The 21,401-nt window shown below is 34.9% G+C and overlaps 1 protein-coding gene across 1 annotated transcript in view; it reads left to right on the forward strand.

Annotated features, from left to right (window-relative positions):
- The window catches only part of EYS (eyes shut homolog), a 1,696,347-nt gene that overhangs the window by 537,778 nt on the left and 1,137,168 nt on the right, over nucleotides 1–21,401 (forward strand). Inside the window, 1 exon segment of the mRNA XM_032651890.1 lies at nucleotides 3,677–3,822. Coding sequence (XP_032507781.1) covers nucleotides 3,677–3,822 — 146 coding nt within the window.

Here is a 21,401-nt window from a genome sequence, read left to right on the forward strand (position 1 = left end):
CATTGTGATCATTTTATTATATATTAAATATTGAATCACTATTTTGTATCCCTGAAACTAATATACAATTGTAAATCAATTAGACTTCAATTAAAAAAAAATCCCACATCTTCACCATAGGAAGACAAAGAACATGAAAATTTTCACATTAACTGATGGAGGAAGTAATAATATGTTTAAAATAATGAAAACAGCATTTCTCATTGTTATAATAAAGAATTTTAGACATAGAAATTGGCTAAACTAAAATGAATCCTATTATGTCAAATTAGAAATGGGGTGTTAGTATGCATTCATGCATTAATATGTATGCTTATAATATACATATATACACACATACACAAAGATATAGATATGGACATATATGTATGCATATACAGACACACATATATGCGTATACACACACACACACACACACACACACATACACATACAAATTATCTTGAATTCTAAATACCACTCTTCACTTAAAGGAGCCAGGACTCCTAGGAGAAATGGCTGATTTCACATCTAGGACTGGAAAAATGTAAGATAAACCTGGAACATCCTTCTAGAAAGTAAGCAAGTGCTCAAAGAATGATGGAGATGGGTCAAAAAGATTCGAGACAGCTTGAAGAGGTTCCCACTATCCGAATCTCACACAAACTGAGTATCAAAATCAATATAATAGTTATATATTTGACACAGTGAATAAAATAAAAATCATGAATTCATATAGCTACAAATCAATAACTGAATAAATGAACAAATGAATAAATGAATGAAAGAAAATGAAAAGCTCCTCCTAACAGTCAAAAGTCATCTGGTAAATGTAGAATAAATGATGAGTTAGAAAAGTACCATTTGGCAAATTATATAGAGATGATTCAGTTAGAGCCATCAATGAAGAACATCTCTTATTTTAAGTTGGTTGAAATCTCCAGATTCTAGGGTACTGATTTGATCATGAAACCACTCAGGAACCTTTCTATAATCACAGAAAATGAAATTTGGGTGGCAAAAGACAAGGGATATGGATATTTCTTCATTTTTAAAATGAGAGAAATAAAGGAGAAACAGAAAGAGAGGAAGCTCTATAAATTTAATGAATAAATTGCTATTTAGATTAGATTGAGAAAGTCAGTGGTCATTATTATAAATCTATCATTGACAAGAAAGATGTCCTAAAATAACTTCTAATATTCAACATTTCAGACTACCAAGTAGATTTTGCAACTTTTGGAAATATGATAGAACTGTCCTAAGTACATGCAACAAATGTATAAATTGAAATTAAAATCATTATATTATGTATTTTGTAGTAATACAACATTTTCAAGTTTATCAGTATGAAAAAATTTATGTCCTGGACATATCTTTTACTGCCACATCTGAGAACACTGTGCCCAGCTCCAGCCTACTCTATGATCACTTGGAATCATCATGGGTTCACTGAGAACACACAACAGCAATTAAGGACAATATCATTAGCAAGTATATCTTGATTTTAGCAAGCATTTACAAGATTCTTTATGAATAGGAAGATATTAGTGAGATAGTGGAGATGGGGAAAATTTTCCCCATTTGAACATACCTTCAGGGAGTCATAGTAACTGGATTAACGTTACCCTAAAAAAGTGGTTACAGTCATTTCCCTACCATGTTGAGAGCTCTTGAGAAGTACAGTACTCTCTTATACCAGCATGACATTAGACATGCAATTTTAATGTGTTCTGTCCAACAGATTCAAAGATTCCACTCTTTCTTTATGATTAATTGGTTAAACCTCTTCTGTCACTTTCTCTAGAAGTTAGCTCTGCTTTTATAGGATTGTACACCTGTCTTTACTGGCATATCTTTACTGTCCTGGTTTACATGTCCATGTCCTTAAATTGTCTATGAGGCTTTCAAAAGCAAAACCAAGCTTATTTACACTTGGATCTGGGTATATGACTAATGTTTGGCATTCAGTAAATTAATGTGTGGTGAATGGGGAGCTTGGATATATTAGATTTCTGGTGGTTATGATTTTTGTTGAAATTATGATTATGTCGAAACAATTAGGAAGAGGTTTCCTCAGAAAATCAGAATAAAAATCTGTCTCAAAAACACTGAGGGACTTCCCTGATCATCCAATGGTTAAGACTCTGTGCTTCCACTGCAGGGGGCATGGGTTCGATCCCTGGTCAGGTAACTAAGATCCTGCATTCCATGGTGCAGCCAAAAGAAAGAAAAAAGCATTGAAAGGATATTTGATAAAGCTTTTTTCTAGACTTCTACAAGATGGGGGAGAATTGCAACTATATAGAGCTTGTTTTGCTAAGTGCACTTTTCTCTCAATTTAATTTTATCTATAGAAATTCATTCCATGTTTTCATTAATATTTTTATGAATATAGAAGTTAAATTAGGAAAGACTAAATTACTTGTTTCTTCCTCTAACATTATTTATTTGTTTTATCATCAATTATTTGGTTGTTGCTTTTATTGATGCTATTCTACCAACACATAACTAAAACTAGTCACAATTCATCTAAGGAGGATTGGTCTTCTCCCTTCTGGCAAACAGATACAGACTGACTAGATGTTTAAACATAAACTTGGTGGGCACAATATCCAAGAAGAAACTGAGAATACATTCAAAGTGATCTTGCCACATGTACTTATATCTGTAGCTGCCACAGCTTAGACTACAGAGGAAAGCAGTCAAGAGTCAATTGAGACAGGATCTGACTCAATAGAAGGAAATACTCATAAGAACAAAGAAATACTTCCAAATAAGAGTTGAGGACAAATCTGAACTCAGCAACTCAGAGTCATCAGATGCTGATGCATAAGATAAAGAGGAGACAGCTGGACATTGAAAGGGGGGTCAGATGAAGTTTCTGGAAGTCATTCTCAAGGACAAGGCTTTTGAGAGTCCCTCTGCCCATTAAGTTCATGACACTTTGAACCCAACATCTAATCATTGAATAACATTCAATTTCTGCAACATCTGCTACTATAATTAATCACTAATGAAATTGTTTTGTTAAAAGGATTTAAAAAAATTAATCAGAAGGACTTTAGTATCAGGAAAAAATGTTATTCAATCCATGGAGAGAATAATTTTCAATTTTCAACATAGAATGTAGTTAAAGGTGATATTTATACTATAACAAAAGAAATACAGGTACAGAATTAAGGTCAATAGTATCTATGAAATTCCAGTAATTTTTTACCCAAATACATTCATTTAAAAAAACACTCCCAAATAAAGAACTTTTAAGGAGAAAAATATCTAGAAGATTGTTGGACCTTTGGTTGACTCATGAGATGGACCAGGGCAATGGGAGGCTCCTAACAAGATTCTGGTGGGCAGGTTCAGAGATCTACTCATCTTGTGACCTCCCAAGACAAGCCTCTAACTTAAGTTCCCTTACGTATTAAACCTGCCGTCTACTGATCTGGGGTGGTCTGCCTCTTTCTTTGGTTTATTCTTGCTCTCTCTATATGGGGTCAGATTATAATTTGACTTGGGGAACTCCCGAGGTTTTAAACCAACAAAGGTGAATTGTATTTTCTTCAAAGAAAAAAATTAAATGAAAATATTTCAATTTCTGTAAATTTAGTTAAAAGTCTGAAATTTAATATATATATGAATTATGTATATAATGAAATGCTATTTGTTGTTACATTATTTCTCTTTTTTTCTCTAGATTTCTATGTAATTGTGAACCTGAGTATCACGGATCTTTCTGTGAACTGGATATAAATGAATGTGAAATCTCACCTTGTCCCGATGGAGAAAATTGTGTCAAAAGAACAGGTGGATACATCTGCCTCTGTGCTCCTGGTTATTCAGGTAAATTTCTACCTGCTCTGTCTGTATCAACATGTTGGTTGTAAATAACTGGCATCCTCATATCTACTCTGCAAATCCTGAACTAACCTGTTCCATGCAAGTGGGGCAGGAGGATCAAGAGGCTCTTTGTCTCTTGTAAAAGAAACTAGTAAAAACAAAATTTATGCTTTTTAATTTAAAATTTACTAAACATTAAGAAATATATGAATTATACATCAAGGTATTTTACATTTTTATGCTTTTTTGAATTGAAGTTTATCTAAAGTATGTTTATATGCTTGTAATACAGAAAAGACATTGTTGTATGAATAATCTAAGAGAAATAGTACTGTTATATCCATTATACAAATGTTACTTTAAAAAAATATAAAGAGTAAGTTTAGCTCTTTTAAACATACTTATATGCTAGAAATCAATCCAGGAGCCCTTGTGAATTTAAAGTTCCAGGAGAAAAATATGATTTGGAGCCTGTTGCCTCAATATCAATCATTCCACAACATAAATTCTATCCAAAAATAAATGCAAAAGTCATCAATGAACTTAGGAAAGAACATTAGCCCTCTAAACTTCTGCTGAGAATTTGCTTTTATGAAATACAAAAAGCTATATTGTTTTGGCATACAAATATTAATTATGTGGACCCAGCAAGAATGTATTCAAATCTCAAATCATAATTTATTAATGTCTGAATTCTTCACCACTGGGATCTTCTGGGTTTCTTTCCTGAGAGAAGCTGGCTAAGTGAATCTAATATTAGATTCTATACTCTTAGGAGTAAAAAGCAAAAAACAAAAAAACAAAAAACTAGACAAATAGAACTGATATTGAAAAGCAAAACTGATAAAGAACTAGAAGCATTTCCAGCGAATAAGTGGTCAAAAGCAATAGGAAGCTGACCCCTGAAGAAAATATATACAGGTGTCTTCCTGGGGAATAATGATAGCTTCAGAAAAGGTTACCTTGGTAACAATTGTTACAGACACAGAAGTCTTGGCTGAAATTAAAGAAAAAAAAATTGAACTACAGTCTACAGATGTTATTACATAAATAAGAAGCAATACATTCTGGCTATAAAAGTATCTTTTCTAACTTTCATATTGTCCCTCATCTTCCAAATGACTGAGATTTGTACTTGGGACCACACATATCCAAATAGCAATACCATTCCCCATGCTATTGTTTTGCAGCTGCTACCACACTAACATTGTTAAAATAAGAAATGACACACGGAGCTGAATACTACTGAGAAACATGTTTTGTAAAATTACTTGATATAACACATTGTTCTGATACTTTAAATTCATCCTAAAATTTGAAGGATTAATGTGTTTTTTGTTTTTCTTTTCACAACCTATTTCACTGAAAGCTATGGTTCTTAGCATTGTTTCAAAATCTAAGATTGAGTTGCCAATTAGGCACCCCAGTGGAGAAGCTGAGTGCACAGTTGGCGGTATGAGGTGGTCTCCAATTGAAATATACATGTGGGGGTCTTCAGATATACAACTGTGGTGCTGGGTAGGCTCACAAAAGAGTGAGTGTGGATAGAAGAGAGAAGAGGACCAAGGACTGAGCCCAGAGGCACTGCGATATTTAGGGTTCCAGGAGAGAAGGAAGAACTCGCAAAGGAAATTTAAAAGAGCAGTCAGTGATACAGGAGGAAAAACAAGAGCAGATAGGGTTTGGAAAGGCATGTAAATTATTTCATGTAGAGGGAGTGATCAATGTTGTCAAATATTATTATGTCAAGTAAAATAAGGACTAAGTATTAACCATTGGCATTAGCAATACAAACGTCATTGGTGACACTGTCAAGGAAGCAGTTTTGCTGGAGTGGAGGGTGCAAAATTCTGTTTGAAGTGGATTTAAGAGAAAATGTGAGAAAAGTGCTGAGATGAATACACAGTTTATTAAACGAATATTTTTATTTTTAAAGAAGGAAACAAGAAATGGAGCAGTAATTTGAGGACAGAGTGAGATTGAAAATGAAAGGTTTGATTTTTACATTCTGTTTGCTTTTAAGTTACATGCTCATTAAATGATGCTGACTCCTGTGTGGAGAATGAAGTAGAGAGTTTCAGTAATAGAAGCAGCGAGACCTATCAGAAAGCTTTGGAAATGGTCCAGGTGACAGATTATAGTGAGTTAGATTAGCACTGCCCAGCAGAGGTGGTGAGAAATGCCCTCACCTCGTATGTGCTCCATAAATATTCATGAATGATGAACAGTTAATAAAATATAAATAGAAAAGTGTATCACTGAACTAAATATCATTTTATAAATCATTGATGAGTCAAATTATGCCCCTTTTATTTTTAATGAAAATCTTCAACTTCCTCTCATTGATTCATTGGTTCTGAAACACTGTATTTTCAATTATTTTGGGGTCTCAAGCTTTTTTGGGATGATGCTCACATAAACCCATATTCATATAGCATATATGTATAAACTGATTCTTGGGAAGGCCACTTAAGGAATAATGATTTCCATGGGCTTCCTTCAAGCTCTAAATTTGATTTTGTGTGGCCTGTTTTCCAAGGAAAATTTGATTTTTGAACTCAGAAAATTATGCTTGCTTTTTCATTACTGTATTTGTAGCTTCTCATATTGGAATAAATTAGTTTTCTTCCTAATTTCAGAAAGATTTGTTGGAAGTTTACAAATGCCCAACTCACAGGCCATTGTGAAGGGGTCTCACACCTGGTTTGGTGGTCTGCTATGACCCCTCAGTTTGAAATCACTATGCAGTAACTGATGTAACCAAGTGTCTCTGTAGATGTAGTCAATTCTGAGTTGATTTAGCCTTCATTTCAGGCCAGATGTGTCAGAGACTGGCAGCTGCTTAAACTGTTTCCTGGAAGGGTTGGAGGATTCAATTCTTATACTTCTTCTAGAAAGCTATGATCATACAAATTAATTCATTCATATTTACTCTCTCCTTAACTATACATATATTTGAGAGAGATCATAACATGGTATAGAGCAGATATATTAATTGCCATAGGGAAAAATTATGTAGAAAGAGATTATAAAAGGCTGGGATAAGGTTAGGAGTTGGGGAGGTTGAATTTAAAGAAAGCAATCAGAAAAGGCCTTGAAAAAACGGGTTTGGATTAAGATTGAAATGCCATTTATATATTGGTAGATAACATATATATGTGTATAGATAAAGAAATAGATTAAGAGATATCAAAAATCAAAATTGTACTTAATAAACTATAAAGGTGAGAATATTTCCCTAATAACAGATATTTATGTTTTATACATAATAGAACCATTAAGAGATGTGCTTCAGCCAGTGGAAACAGCACAGCATGGCATTGGCTGAAGAGGTGAGCAGGAAACTCAAAGCTCTCTCAAGAATTCTTGTTCACTGACGCCACATCCAAACCTCATTTTTGCCTCTTCCTCCTACCAGATCCCTATCTCCTTTTTCCCAACCTAATTCCATGACTCACAGTTATAACCACTGCCTTACTTGCATTATCCTGCCTCTGTCTCCTTCCATAACACTCATATCAAAACACCTCTATCCTGAAGTTAATCCCAACCTCCCATATATTTTTCATTCACATGGGTGGCATAGAACAGGAGGAAAAAATACAAGTATGCATACACACACACACACACACACACACAGACTCTCACACTCTACATTGGTTGCTCTTACTTTGACTTCCTGACCACAGACCTCAAGGAAGCCGTTGGTGCCTCTGACAGATGCTGCTTCTCACTAATCAATCCAGTTTCCCAGCATCCTAGCTTATTATTTCTGGCTCTCTCTTTTCTTTTTAAATTCCCATCAATCTTCCCTCTATTTAAATTTCAGTTTAAATATTTGTCTCTCATATTCCTGAGAAAGTAAAAGTGATCAGAAGAGAACTTCTTTCTCTTCCCACTAACAACTAGCATCCTGCAGAGATCTGCAGTCATACACTATGCTTTTCTCTGGTTTCCCTGTTCCTGTCTGTGGTTATCCCTTCCACTGGTAAATTTCTTCTGTCCTCTATCACCTATCATTAAAGGACATTCATCCTGACATTATTTTCTGCAACATAAATTCCTTCATCCATACTATGTCACTACTACGAGCATATAAATATTGATATTAACCTCTTTCTCATCTCATTTTTGAATCTTTCCCTTTTTATATGCTTATTAAACTACATTTCTTTTTTTTAAACAGAATTGTCAAATCTGTATCAATTTACATTCCCACCAACAGTGCAAGAGGGTTCCCTTTTCTACACACACTCTCCAGCCTTTATTGTTTGTAGATTTTGTGATGATGGCCATTCTGACCAGTGTGAAGTGAGGTCTCATTGTAGTTTTGATTTGCATTCTTTAATGATTAGTAATGTTGAGCATTTTTCATGTGTTTGTCAGCCAGCTGTTTATCTCCTTTGGAGAAATGTCTATTTATGTCTTCAACCCATTTTTTGATTGGGTTGTTCATTTTTGGATATTGAACTGCATGTGTTGTTTGTATATTTTGGAGGTTAATCCTTTGTCAGCTGCTTCATTTGCAAATATTTTCTCTCACTCTGAGGGCTGTCTTTTTGTATTGTTTATGGTTTCCTTTGCTGTGCAAAATCTTTTAAGTTTAATTAGGTCCCATATTTTTATTTTTGTTTTTATTCTCATTACTCTAAGAGGTGGGTCAAAAAAGATCTTGCTGCGATTTATGTCAAAGAGTGTTCTGCCTATGGTTTTCTCTAAGAGTTTTATACTGTCTGGGCTTACATTTAGGTGTTTAATCCATTTTGAGTTTATTTTTGTGTTTGGTTTAGGGAGTGTTCTAATTTCATTTTTTTACATGTAGCTGTCCAGTTTTCCCAGCACCAATTATTAAAGAGGCTGCCTTTGCTCCATTGTATATTGTGGCCTCCTTTGTCATAGATTAGGTGACCATAAGTCACCTAATCTCTGGGCTTATCTCTGGGCTTTCTATCCTGTTCCATTGATCTATATTTCTGTTTTTGTGCCAGTACTATACTGTCTTGATTACTGTAGCTTTGTAGTATAGTTTGAAGACAGGGAGTCTGATTCCTCCATCTCCATTATTTTTTTCTCAAGATTGCTTTTGTTATTCGAGGTCTTTTGTGTTTCCATACAAATTGTAAATTTTTTTGTTCTAATTATGTGAAAAATGCCATTGGTAATTTGATAGGGCTTGCATTGAATCTGTAGTTTGCTTTGGGTACTATAGTCATTTTCACAATACTGATTCTTCCAATCTAAGAACATGGTATGTCTCACCATTGGTTTGTGTCATCTTTGATTTCTTTTTTCTTTTTAAATTTTGTTTTATTTATTTTTTTATACAGCAGGTTCTTATTAGTTATCTATTTTATACATATTAGTGTATATATATGAATCCCAGTCTCCCAATTCATCCCACCAACACCCCCTCCGATTTCCCCCCTTGGTGTCTATACATTTGTTCTCTACATTTTTATCTCTATTTCTGTCTTGAAACTGGTTCATCTCTACCATTTTTCTAGATTCCGCATATATACATTAATATACAATATTTGCTTTTCTCTTTCTGACTTACTTCACTCTGTATGACAGTCTCCAGGTCCATCCATGTGTCTACAAGTGACCCAATTCCCTTTCATTTTATGGCTAATTAATATTCCATTGTATATATGTATCACATCTTCTTTATCCATTCATCTGTCAGTGGGCATTTAGGTTGCTTCCATGACCAGGCTATTGCAAATAGTACTTCATTAAACATTGGGGTGCATGTGTCTTTTTTAATTATGATTTTCTCTGGGTATATGCCCAGTAGTGGTATTCCTGGGTCATATGGTAATTCTATTTTTAGTTTATTCAGGAACCTCAATACTGTTCTCCATAGTGGCTCTATCAATTTACAATCCCACCAACAGTGTAGGAGTGTTCCCTTTTCTCCACACCCTCTCCAGCATTTGTTGTTTGCAGATTTTTTGATAATGCCCATTCTAACTGGTGTGAGGTGATACCTCATTGTAGTTTTGATTTGCATTTCTCTAAAAGTTAATGATGTTAAGCAGCCTTTCATGTGCTTCTGAACCACCTGTATGTCTTCTTTGGTGAAATGTCTATCTAGGTCTTCTGCCCATTTTTTGATTGGGTTGTTTGTTTTCTTAAATATTGAGCTGCATGAGCTGTTTATATATTTTTGTGATTAATCCTTTGTCCATTGATTGTTTTGCAAATATTTTCTCCCAGTCTGAGGGTTGTCTTTTTATCTTGTTTGTGGTTTCCTTTGCTGTACAAAAGCTTTTAAGTTTCATTAGGTCCCATTTGTTTATTTTTGTTTTTATTTCCATTACTCTAGGAGGTGGGTCAAAACTGTTCTTTCTGTGGTTTATGTCAAAGATTGTTCTTCCTATGTTTTCCTTTAAGAGTTTTATAGTGTCCACTCCTACATTTAGGTCTTTAATCCATTTGGAGTTTATTTTTGAGTATAGTGTTAGGGAGTGTTCTAATTTCTTTCTTTTACATGTAGCTGTCCAGTTTTCCCAGCACCACTTATTGAAGAGACTGTCTTCTCTCCACTGCATATCCTTGCCTCCTTTGTCATAGATTAGTTAGCCATAAGTGTGTGGGTTTATCTCTGACCTTTCTTTCCTATTCCATTGATCTATATTTCTGTTTTTGTGCCAGTACCATATTGTCTTGATTAAGCAATCTAACCTTATACCTAAAGGAACTAGACAAAGAAGAACGAACAAAACCGAAAGTTAGTAGAAGGAAAGAAATCATAAATATCAGAGCAGAAATAAATGAAATAGAAACAAAGAAAACAATAGTAAAGATCAATAAAACTAAAACCTGGTTCTTCATGAAGATAAACAAAATTGATAAACCTTTAGCCAGACTCATCAAGAAAAAGAGGGAGAAGACTCAAATCAATAAAATTAGAAATGAAAAAGGGGAAGTTACAATGGACACCGCAGAAATACACAGCATCATAAGAGACTACTATAAGCAACTTTATGCCAATAAAATGGACAACCTATAAGAAATGGACAAATTCTTAGAAAGGTATAAGCTTCCAAGACTGAACCAGGAAGAAACAGAAAATATGAACAGACCAATCACAACTAATGAAATTGAAACCATGATTAAAATTTTTCCAACAGACAAAAGTTCAGGACCAGATGGCTTTAGAAGTGAATTCTATCAAACATTTAGAGAAGAGCTAATGCCCATCCTTCTCAAACTCTTCCAAAAAATTGCAGAGTAAAGAACAATCCCAAACTTATTCTATGAGCCCACCATCACCCTTATACCAAAAACAGACAAATATACTACAAAAAAGGAAAATTATGGAACAATCTCCCTGATGAATAAAGATGATTTCTTTCATCAGTATCTTATAGTTTTCTGATGACTGGGCTTTTACCTCCTTAAGCAAAAGGAGAGCTGTCTATGTAGAACAGTATGGAGGTTCCTTAGAAAACTAAAAATAGAACAATCATGCGACCCAGCAATCCCACTACTGGGCATATACCCTGAGAAAACCATAATTCAAAAAGACACATGCACTCCAACGTTCATTGCAGCACTATTTACAATAGCCAGGACATGGAAACAACCTAAATGTCTATCAAAGAAGGAATGGATAAAGAAGATGTGGTACATATATACAATGGAATGTCCCTCAGCCACAAAAAGGAATGAAATTTGGTCATTTGTAGAGACGTGGGTGGACCTAGAGACTGTCAGAAAGAATGAAGTAAATAAGAAAGAGCAAAACAAATATCATATATTAACACATGTATGTAGAACCTGAAAAAAGTGGTATAGATGATCTTATTTACAAAGCAGAAATAGAGACACAGATGTAGAGAACAAACATATGGATCACAAGGAGGTAAGAGGTGGTGGTGGGATGAATTGGCAGATTGGGATTGACATATATACTCTATTGATGCTATGTATAAAATAGATAACTAATGAGAACCTATTGTATAGCAGAGTGAACTCTACTCAATGCTCTGCAGTGACCTAAATGCAAAGGAAATCCAAAAAAGAGGGATATATGTATACGTATAGGTGATTCACTTTGCTATACAGTAGAAACTAACTCAACATTGTAAAGCAACTATACTCCAATAAAAATTTTAAAAAAAGAATTATCAAATCTGTTGTCTATATTGAGTATGCATTTCCTAACTTACCATTCCCTTCAAACCTATTCCCAAGTTGCTTTTAATCCCAAGACTAAAATGAAACTCTTCACATTGTAGGTCACCAACTAGAACCACATGGACAAATTCAAAAGCAAATTCTCCTTCCTCATTTTAGTCATATTTTCAGAAGCATTTTACACATTCCTTCTACTTAAACACTTTCTAGACTTGCATTCCATGTTCCTACAATCACTAATTTCTTCACTGTTTTCTGTCTCCTCTGGTGAATACTGTACCTGTTCAGAACTTCATTCCTCCTCTCCCTTCTCTAAATACATTCATCCCTTAAGGGATTCCATCCAGGTTTTTGTTTGTTTAAGTATCATACATATACTGATAATTAACAAAATTGTTTTCATAAGTTCTGGACTCTCCCCTGAACTCTCAACTCATATACTCAAATAACTGCTCAACATTTCCACTTGGATTTCCGTATGATACCTCCAACCAATCCCCCAATACTGATGGGTTAGCCCAACCCTGCTCCACCCCCTGTATTTTCTGTCTCAGTGGATGCTGTCATGGTTCACACAGTTTCTTTGGCCAAAATTATGGAATTATTTTCCAGTCTTTGTTGGTACATCCCGTGAAGTCCATCAGCAGATCCCTTTGGCTGCATCTTCAAAATATATTTAAATTCAATCACTTCTCACAACCGTCATTACAGTCACCCTGATCCTCTTGCCTGAGCTATAACATCTTATTTCCTTCATCCATTCATGTCACATTAACATGTATTTCTCATCAAATACCTAGAGTGATCATTTTAAAATATGAAACGGATCACTTTACCCCCAGCTCAAAATCCATGGCTTCAAATAATTATTTGAATGTAACACACACTCCCTTCTTTGTCCTGTTATATTCTACATAATCTGGTCCCTGGCCACAGTTCGTATTGCAGCCTCCCAGTCCCCATCCTAGGTGACCTCCTGATGCTCATCTGAGGATGAATGACTCCCTCAGATATGAGCAGTTTTCTCACTTATTTCATTGAGTCTCCATTGCTATACAGAGACTACTGTATAGTCTCTCTTAGTGGCCTGTCCACATTATATAAAATAATACTATGTCACTCTTTCCACCTACTTTTTAATATTGTAACAATTATCACTATCTTATCTTTATATCACTTAAGTAATGATTTATTTTATCTCTTCTTACTAGAATTGAATTTCTTGGAGGAAGGAAATTTTCTACCTTTTATTCCCTGTTGTATCTCAGTGCCTAGAAAAGTGACCAGGACATTAGAGGCATTCAAAGATTTTTTTTTTTTTTTTTTTTTTTTTTTTTTTTTTTTTTTTTGCGGTACGCGGGCCTCTCACTGTTGTGGCCTCACCCGCTGCAGAGCACAGGCTCCGGACGCGCAGGCTCAGCGGCCATAGCTCACGAGCCTAACCGCTCTGCGGCATGTGGGATCTTCCCGGACCGGGACACGAACCCATGTCCCCTGCCTCGGCAGGCGGACTCTCAACCACTGCGCCACCAGGGAAGCCCCCAAAGATTTTTTTTAAATGAAAGAACATTTCAGACTTTAAGTAATTTGGTTGCTTAATTGTAGTGAATTTTAACTTTTTACGAGATAAATCACATAACTCTTTGGTGATTATAGCTTTATATTAAGTATATTCTCTTTCCATTTTCTTCCCATAATGCCACTAAAATAAACTTTTTTTACATTTTTATTGTAAATCAACTATAGTTCAATAAAAAATAAATTAATTAAAAACTTTTTTTTTTTTTTTTTTGGCGGTACGCGGGCCTCTCACTGTTGTGGCCTCTCCCGTTGCAGAGCACAGGCTCTGGACGCGCAGGCTCAGTGGCCATGGCTCACAGGCCCAGCTGCTCCACGGCATGTGGGATCTTCCTGGACTGGGGCACGAACCCGTGTCCCCTGCGTTGGCAGGCAGACTCTCAACCAATACACCACCAGGGAAGCCCCTAAAAACATTTTTAACATAAGTAATGAACAGATAATTGTCTTGCTTTTATAATGTTGATTTATTGATACTGTGGAAAAACATTCAGAGAAGAAAAAGAAAACCCTGCAAATCTGACTCACTCTGAATTAAAGGCATATATATTCAAATACATAACACCTATTCTAAATTCACGGACAGTATAATTTGATTTAATATTACAAAGTGAAATAGTTCTATGCAATAAGTCTAAAAGTGACCTAAAATGAAAAAATTTAGTCCTTTTACATTACTTATTAACCCCTAATAAATCTTTCTAAAAGGAAACCAATAGCAAATTAAGCCCAGTGACCTTATCATTAGTGATACTTTATATAACATATAACAATCTTAAAGCAGTTAATATTTTATATCCTACAAAATATGATCGAAAAATAATGGTTAAGATTATGTACTGCCTATTAAAAGCATATAAATTATCATATATTTATAGGTTATTATCCACTTATATTTAGTTTTCTAGGGCAGCAATTTTTATATGTCATAAATGTATTCATCTGACACTTTACAGAGTAATTGGGCTTAATGAAATTCTATAGATAAATTATTAAACTGTATTTTTATCCTAACATTAGGAAATACTTTATCATTCAAGCAAATATTAATCAAAATGATTCTCAAGACCAGTGAATACCAAAAATAATAGTTACAGGACAATGCAAATATGTAGGCACTGAGGTGATTTTACTTTCTGATCAATCAGCCTTCCTTCTTCCCAGGTTCTAACAAGGTATCAGCTCCCAAAAGACAAAAGTGAATCCAAGTATCAGGTTTATTCATGAAGGCTCAATAACTCCCAAAGTACAGAGCTTTCTGGTCAAGCCAGTTTGAAGAAACCTATAACCTATGTTTCAAGGTGAGAATACTATAATATTAGCCATCTCCCATTGCAAACAGAGGAAATAATTGGGTATGAAAAGCAGAGTTAAAGGGCTGAATTCTTCTAGGAATTGGGGTCAACTGAATGGTGAAAACCAGAATGCACATGAAGAGCAGCAGGCTAGGGAGCTGTATTTCTGGAAAGTAGGCATTGCTATTTCTTCTGGAAGTCCAGGTCACAACATCTCGGCCAGCCTCTGATTTTAGCAGCCTTTGGAGTGAGCACCTTATAATGATGGTTCCCCAAGTCAGGTGATGCTGAGTCTCTGTTCCAAATCCAGGATCTTTACCTACACCATGGAGCCAGCTTAGCCCACATGAAAAACACAGTAAGTCAGTGCCCTGAAGGCACCCTTCAAAGAACAGGAGATGGATGGCAGTTTATAAATATTCCAACCACTGTCTTTTCTGGTAAATAATCCTGGGTATATGTTATTCACTTCTTAAAATTGTAGTGTGCAATCATGTCCCCATCACCTACAACAATCTCCTTATCAGGGCTGCTTCTGCTGACTTTTAATCATTCTCTGGTCTCACTATCCCCACTCCCTCATTCTTCCTGAGGTTACCTGCTGAATAAATTTAGTATTCATCTCAGGTTCTGATTTCAGCAGAATCCAAACTAAGACAGTGGGCTTATGACATCAGAGCAGAAATCCAATGAAGTGACCCAAAGCCCCAGTAGGAAGAATATTTCTTACTCTTGGAAGCATGAAAGCCCTTGCCATCAGTATGAGGTATTGCCATTTGAAAAACAGATTTTCCTTAACTAGTTAGAAAGGGAAGGGAAGAGAATCCAATGTACATACAATTCTGTCCCTTTTGGTAAGTGAATCTAAACTTACTTCACCTTTGGAAACTAGAGAATGAGGTTATAACCCCACAGACACCTAAAATAAATTGTGCTGCCTATAAATGAGATACAGCTTCACTCTTGAGACAGAAGTATTTCCCTAGCCTATAAATGACTGTCAATAGCATCTCCAGGAAGTCAGTGATTTTTACCTGTAATATTTTCCTTCCTACCTTTAATGGAAATGCTCCATGGCTCTGTATAATATAAACAGAATTTTTTAAATTGTAAAGACCTTCTAAAATCACAGTATTGAATCACTACCGAGCCAGTTAAATCTGGCTTTTAATCAGAGAAATAGAAATATAATCCATTACAAAGCAAAGATCTTCAGAGACATTTGTGATTTGAAATCTCAACCCCAATAACTCTAATGCACAGAGAAGAAAAATGTGTCTCCTACATTTTGAAAGGATTTTTTCCCTCTGGTCCTTTAATGGATAATTAATCTCAGTGCTCTATTTCAGTTACTAATTCTTTCTCTTGGAGACATTCTTTTACCTGACTTTTTTGTTTTGAGTATCTTTTTCTCTAAGTTGTTTACATAAGTTGCCAACATCTGAGTAATGCACATCTGGTCCTGTGGAGCATCTTTATCAAGACATACCTTAGCAGGTAAGACTCTGAACTCCAAGTTCCAGCCATTCTTCTGGGGCCCTACACTGAGCTCCTACAACATTCCTGCTTGTCTAGGTGCTGGGAAAATTGCACAGGATAGGCTAGACTCCATGCCTTCATGCTGCTTATGTTATGAGACCCTGGGAGAATCCAAGCTTTCCTGTGTTTACTCCCAGTCACAGTCTTGACAATGCTGGAACTCTGAATGTCACCTGAGACTTAATGGCAGGTGAGCATTAAGTAAAGATGAAATACTTAATGGTAGGTGAGCATTAAGTAAAGATGAAATAGCCAGTATTTTCTCATCTCTAAACACAGGAGAGTCAAGTACTTCTCCCTGGAGGCAGAGGACCCATAAGAGATGATCTCCGTGTCTACCTACTCCACTTACTCCATGGGTTATGGTCAGAGACTGTGCTGAACCTTATGCCAAACAAGACATTACCAGTCAGCCAGTTCTTCTATCTTCAGAAGATATGGGTTTTAACTTTTTACACCATTACTTTCAACCATTTAATTATTATTCACCTTGGTAAATGTGACCCACTGGCTGAACTTCATTCTATTTTATTGGGTAGTGTGATTTACAAGGATATATAACCTTTTAAAATTAGGACAAGTCATAGTACTCTTAATTTTTGCTTCTTATAAAAACATAGAAGCCCTGGAAATATTGGATGGACATATTATTTTCATTTTGGAAACAATAGGCTGGCTGTGAGGAGAGGCTGCTGTCTTGAGATCGGGCACATACTCTGCATTTTACCTGTCATCAACTGCACTTATTTATGCTATTTTCCTGACCATGACATGCCTTTGAACTTGCCACCACTAAAGTTTCAGAGGGCCATGAAGACAAGATTCACCATTCTCTGTACCCCCGCTCCATCATTTGCTGTCCCTGTCTTAATTCTCTATCTACTTCTGGATGAAAACTTTTACATTCACTTGACAGTCCACTACTCATTTTTTTGGCAATTCACTGGTCTTTCACACTCTTTGTTTGCCATCACTTGACTTGCTTGCCCTTTAGAGGCATAATGGAAAGACCCTTTCTGCCTTGAAACAGTTGGGATTTAAATTTCCTAAGGGAAATTTCTATTTAGGAAAATGCTTACGCTCATAGAAACTCACCTCTTCCAAAGAGGAATAAAACAAAGTGAAGACATGTCTGTAATGTTTGTGCAGAGCTCTTGAGACATTAGTTAGCTTTTTGGCACTGTGGTATTGTTGGCTTTCAGAGCAATTCTTCGTTCTGAGAGAGTTGATGTAGTTATACCTTTATTTATCAACTCAGAACAGTTCTTTTACCTTTTTATCCTCTCTAAGGAGGAAGAGTAGAATAGAAATGACATTTTTTCTCCTAAGGTATTTTTTTTTATTTTCTCTAAGGAATTATATGAGCATAGTATTATTCCAGGCCTAAAAGAAAATATGTGCTCATTCTGGTTATTTAGAAATATTTACCTTCAATAATTTTGCACACCTAATCTTTACAAAGGAGAAATTAAATAGACGTGTAGATTTTTTTCACACCATGACCAAGGGGCATTTGTGTGTGTGTGAAGCATTCTGGGAAGAGTTAGGGAAAAATAATCTTATCTGACCACGGTGTGCTCCTCAAAATATGCCCTGGGGTCTCTAGTGGAACATGTTTAGAATGAGGAACATAACAATTTTCCAGTTAGGACAAATAACTTCTCAATTCCATTTACCTTGTTCAACCTACCTTACCCAACATACACTAGTTCAAATCTGGTGCTGAATTAATTCTGACACAGAGCTCTGAGTAGGTGGAGTAGTTTTTGTTTAAAGCACCTGAAAACTCCCTGACCTGAGAGCCCAGTGATCAGTCAAGATAGGTTTTCTGAGACAAAACTCTTGTCATGGCCAAGTTTATCATTCTCTAATAATTTGGGGTGTATGGAACACAAATCCTCACTATCTTAAGAACCAACGTATGTTTTTTTCAATAGTCATTTTTGGAAGATATCACCTGGAATATAAAAAAAAAAAGGAGTTCATATTAACTTCTCTTCCTCATCATTTAGAATTTCTGTTTGAAGAGGTAAAGAATAAAAGGCATGAATCTCTTGTTTTATTGTTTTTTTTTTGCATTACACTTACATAAATAAATAAATTATATTATTATATTTGTTTGTAAATATAACACATATTGTATAAATATGCTTATATTTATTTCCTTACAAAGTGTTTAAGTATATGTTCAAACCTACACAATTTAGATATAGGGTATTCCTATCACTCAAGTGTGATAGAATAGAATTGAGGAGAATCACAATTCTCAATTCTCCTCTCCCGATTATTGAATTCTCCCCTAGTTTAATAAAGTGACGTTCTCAGTCCATCTCCCTGCCTCCATTCTTGCCCTTCTGCAATAAATTCTTTTCAGAATGGTTCTATAGAAAAATCAGGCCTTATAACTCTCTGCTTGGAATACTTCAGTGGATTCTTAGAATAAGGTCAAACCTCCTTAACCTTGCTCTCAAGGCCTTATACAATCTGCTCTGCCTCTCAATTTTATATCAAACTATTATCCTCTTTTCTCACTTGACTACATATGCAATGCTTTCAAACATACCACTATTTCTCTAATATGCCATTTTCCATGTGGTACTTTGTTCATCATGTATCCTTTAGATAATGTTCTGCCCTTTTATCTGCCCATGTCCAGTTCCTTCTCTCCCTTTAGATCTCAACTAAGATTTTATCTCTTTAAAGAGACCTCTTTATGGTGAAGTGTCCCAAACTCACTTTCTAAATTACACCATCTTTTTGATTTTCTTCTCAGACCTGACCTTAATTTGTACTTTTCTCATTTATTATTGTGGTTGGTAATTGGAGGTCTCCCCAGGCAAAGTTCCATGACGGCACAGATTTTCTCTGTACTTCCTCTTCCAGATGTAGAAAAGATGATCAAAACATGTTTGTTGAAGACTCACAGACATAGAGAACAGACTTATGGTTGCCAAGCAGGAGCGGGGTGGGGGAGGGATGGAGTAAGAAGTTGGGTTAAGCAGATGAAAACTATTATATATAGGATGGATAAACAACAATGTCCTACTGTATAGCACAGGGAACTATATTCAATACCCTGTTATAAACCATAATGGAAAAGAATATTAAAAAGAATGTATATATATGTTTCTTGTACAGCAGAAATTAACACAACATTGTAAATCAACTATACTTCAATTAAAAAAATGTTTGTTGAAAAAGAGAATGAGATAAGACTGAGAATCTCATTATTTGGCAAAATTGAAGTGAATAAAAACAACTGAGCATTGATTCATACATTCTGAACAAATGTCCATACTCACCAAGCAAGAGATCTTTTTTCTGTTAAACTTAGAAGTCATAAGACAGCTCCCTACATGAATCTAAGTGGAGAAGAGAAACCTATTACCTTACATATAAAAAGGGGTTATTTATGATAAAATCATAACTTAGAAATCACAATTGAGATCCAAATAAAAATTAATCACTAACATATTATCTAATTAAGAAATTACACTTTAAAGGATTAAGTTGGTCAGGTTTATCCAAATTAAATATGTGTATTCTGAAGTCTTTAGATAGCAAGAATATAATATATACTGAGGGGAAGCCAAAGAGGAAGAACACTGACCTGGAAGAGTTTCTAGCAGTCCACTGTCAGCACAGTGATTACAGAAGAGAAAGCTATTGAAACCCCTTAGGGACTGAGTACTCAGATAATGGTGTGTGTGTGTGTGTGTGTGTGTGTGTGTGTGTGTTTAAACTGAATCAGTGATAACACACTTTGTTATTACAGCAAGAATCATATAGGGTAAGCCAAAACAAAATTTATTCATTTGATTAGGTAATAAGGATACATAAACTTTTTGCTTATATTCTGGCCACAGAAATCATAGATTAGGGTTTGCAAATACAGTATGATAAAGTTATCAATACATGAAATATCTCTGAAAACAATGACTTTCTATTTATATGTAATAAGGAAGTAGTGAACAAGCAGTTTACACTTAATGTAATTTTATGTGCCTTTGCCAACAATAAATATTTTGTAATATGCATTTATGTTTCAAATAAGTAATAACAAATTGTCACTGTGAAGATGAAAACTACAAATATACTTTATGTGAGTACAGAGATGTCTTTTTGTTTATTCATTAACTTATTTTCAGAGTTCAAACAATGTTTAACATATTATAAGGGCTTAATAAGTATATAAGAAACAAATGAATGGTAACATCAGAAAACGTTGAGTAATAAATCTTTTAAATCTTAAAAATATAATTCAACTGAAATAAAAGTGATAGTATTTACACATTTTAAAAGAGCCAATCTTTCAAAGATTTTGAAATACATCATTTTTTCTATATGTAATATAGGTATTTAAACAATCTATGTTATTAGAGCTATTTCTAAAATATACACAAGGATTATAATTAACCACAGGGTTTTATTAAATAAATGAAATCAAAATTAATGATGCTTTTAGTGAAGCTTGTCTAATGATGTCAGTTGTCTAATGAAAGTTCATTGTGTGACAAATGTTAATTGGAGTTAAAAGGCCAGGAAATATACACAAATAGTTAAAACCTACTTAGTCTGAATATATGTTTTCAAAAGCAGAATCTAATTTTGTGTGATTTACTAACATGGATTAGGAATTTTCTGGAAACTCAAACAAAGGAATTTTAAGTGTCTCTATTATAAAAGGTTCAGTGATGAAAACAGTTCACTTCAGCAAGTAAATATTGGAACACATACTATAATAATTTACTTAACATCTAAGAAACAGCTCCTGATTTAGAAAATAACAGAATCCCACTAACTAGACAGACATTTATAGAGAACGTTCTAGAACATTACTAAGGGAAGGGAGAGAAAGCTTTCAGATTTCATTGACAACCAAACATTTAAATGGGTTCTGAAGGCTGGACAGGATTTTGGTTTACATGTCACAAGCTGACCTGACTACTAACCTGAAAAAAGCTGGAGAAAAAGGATGGAAAATCTGTGGTTCCTACTACAAGCCAGGCTTAAAAGCACTTGTCA

Source organism: Phocoena sinus, chromosome 12 (assembly GCF_008692025.1).
Source record: "Phocoena sinus isolate mPhoSin1 chromosome 12, mPhoSin1.pri, whole genome shotgun sequence".
In the NCBI taxonomy this organism is placed as follows: Eukaryota; Metazoa; Chordata; class Mammalia; order Artiodactyla; family Phocoenidae; genus Phocoena; species Phocoena sinus.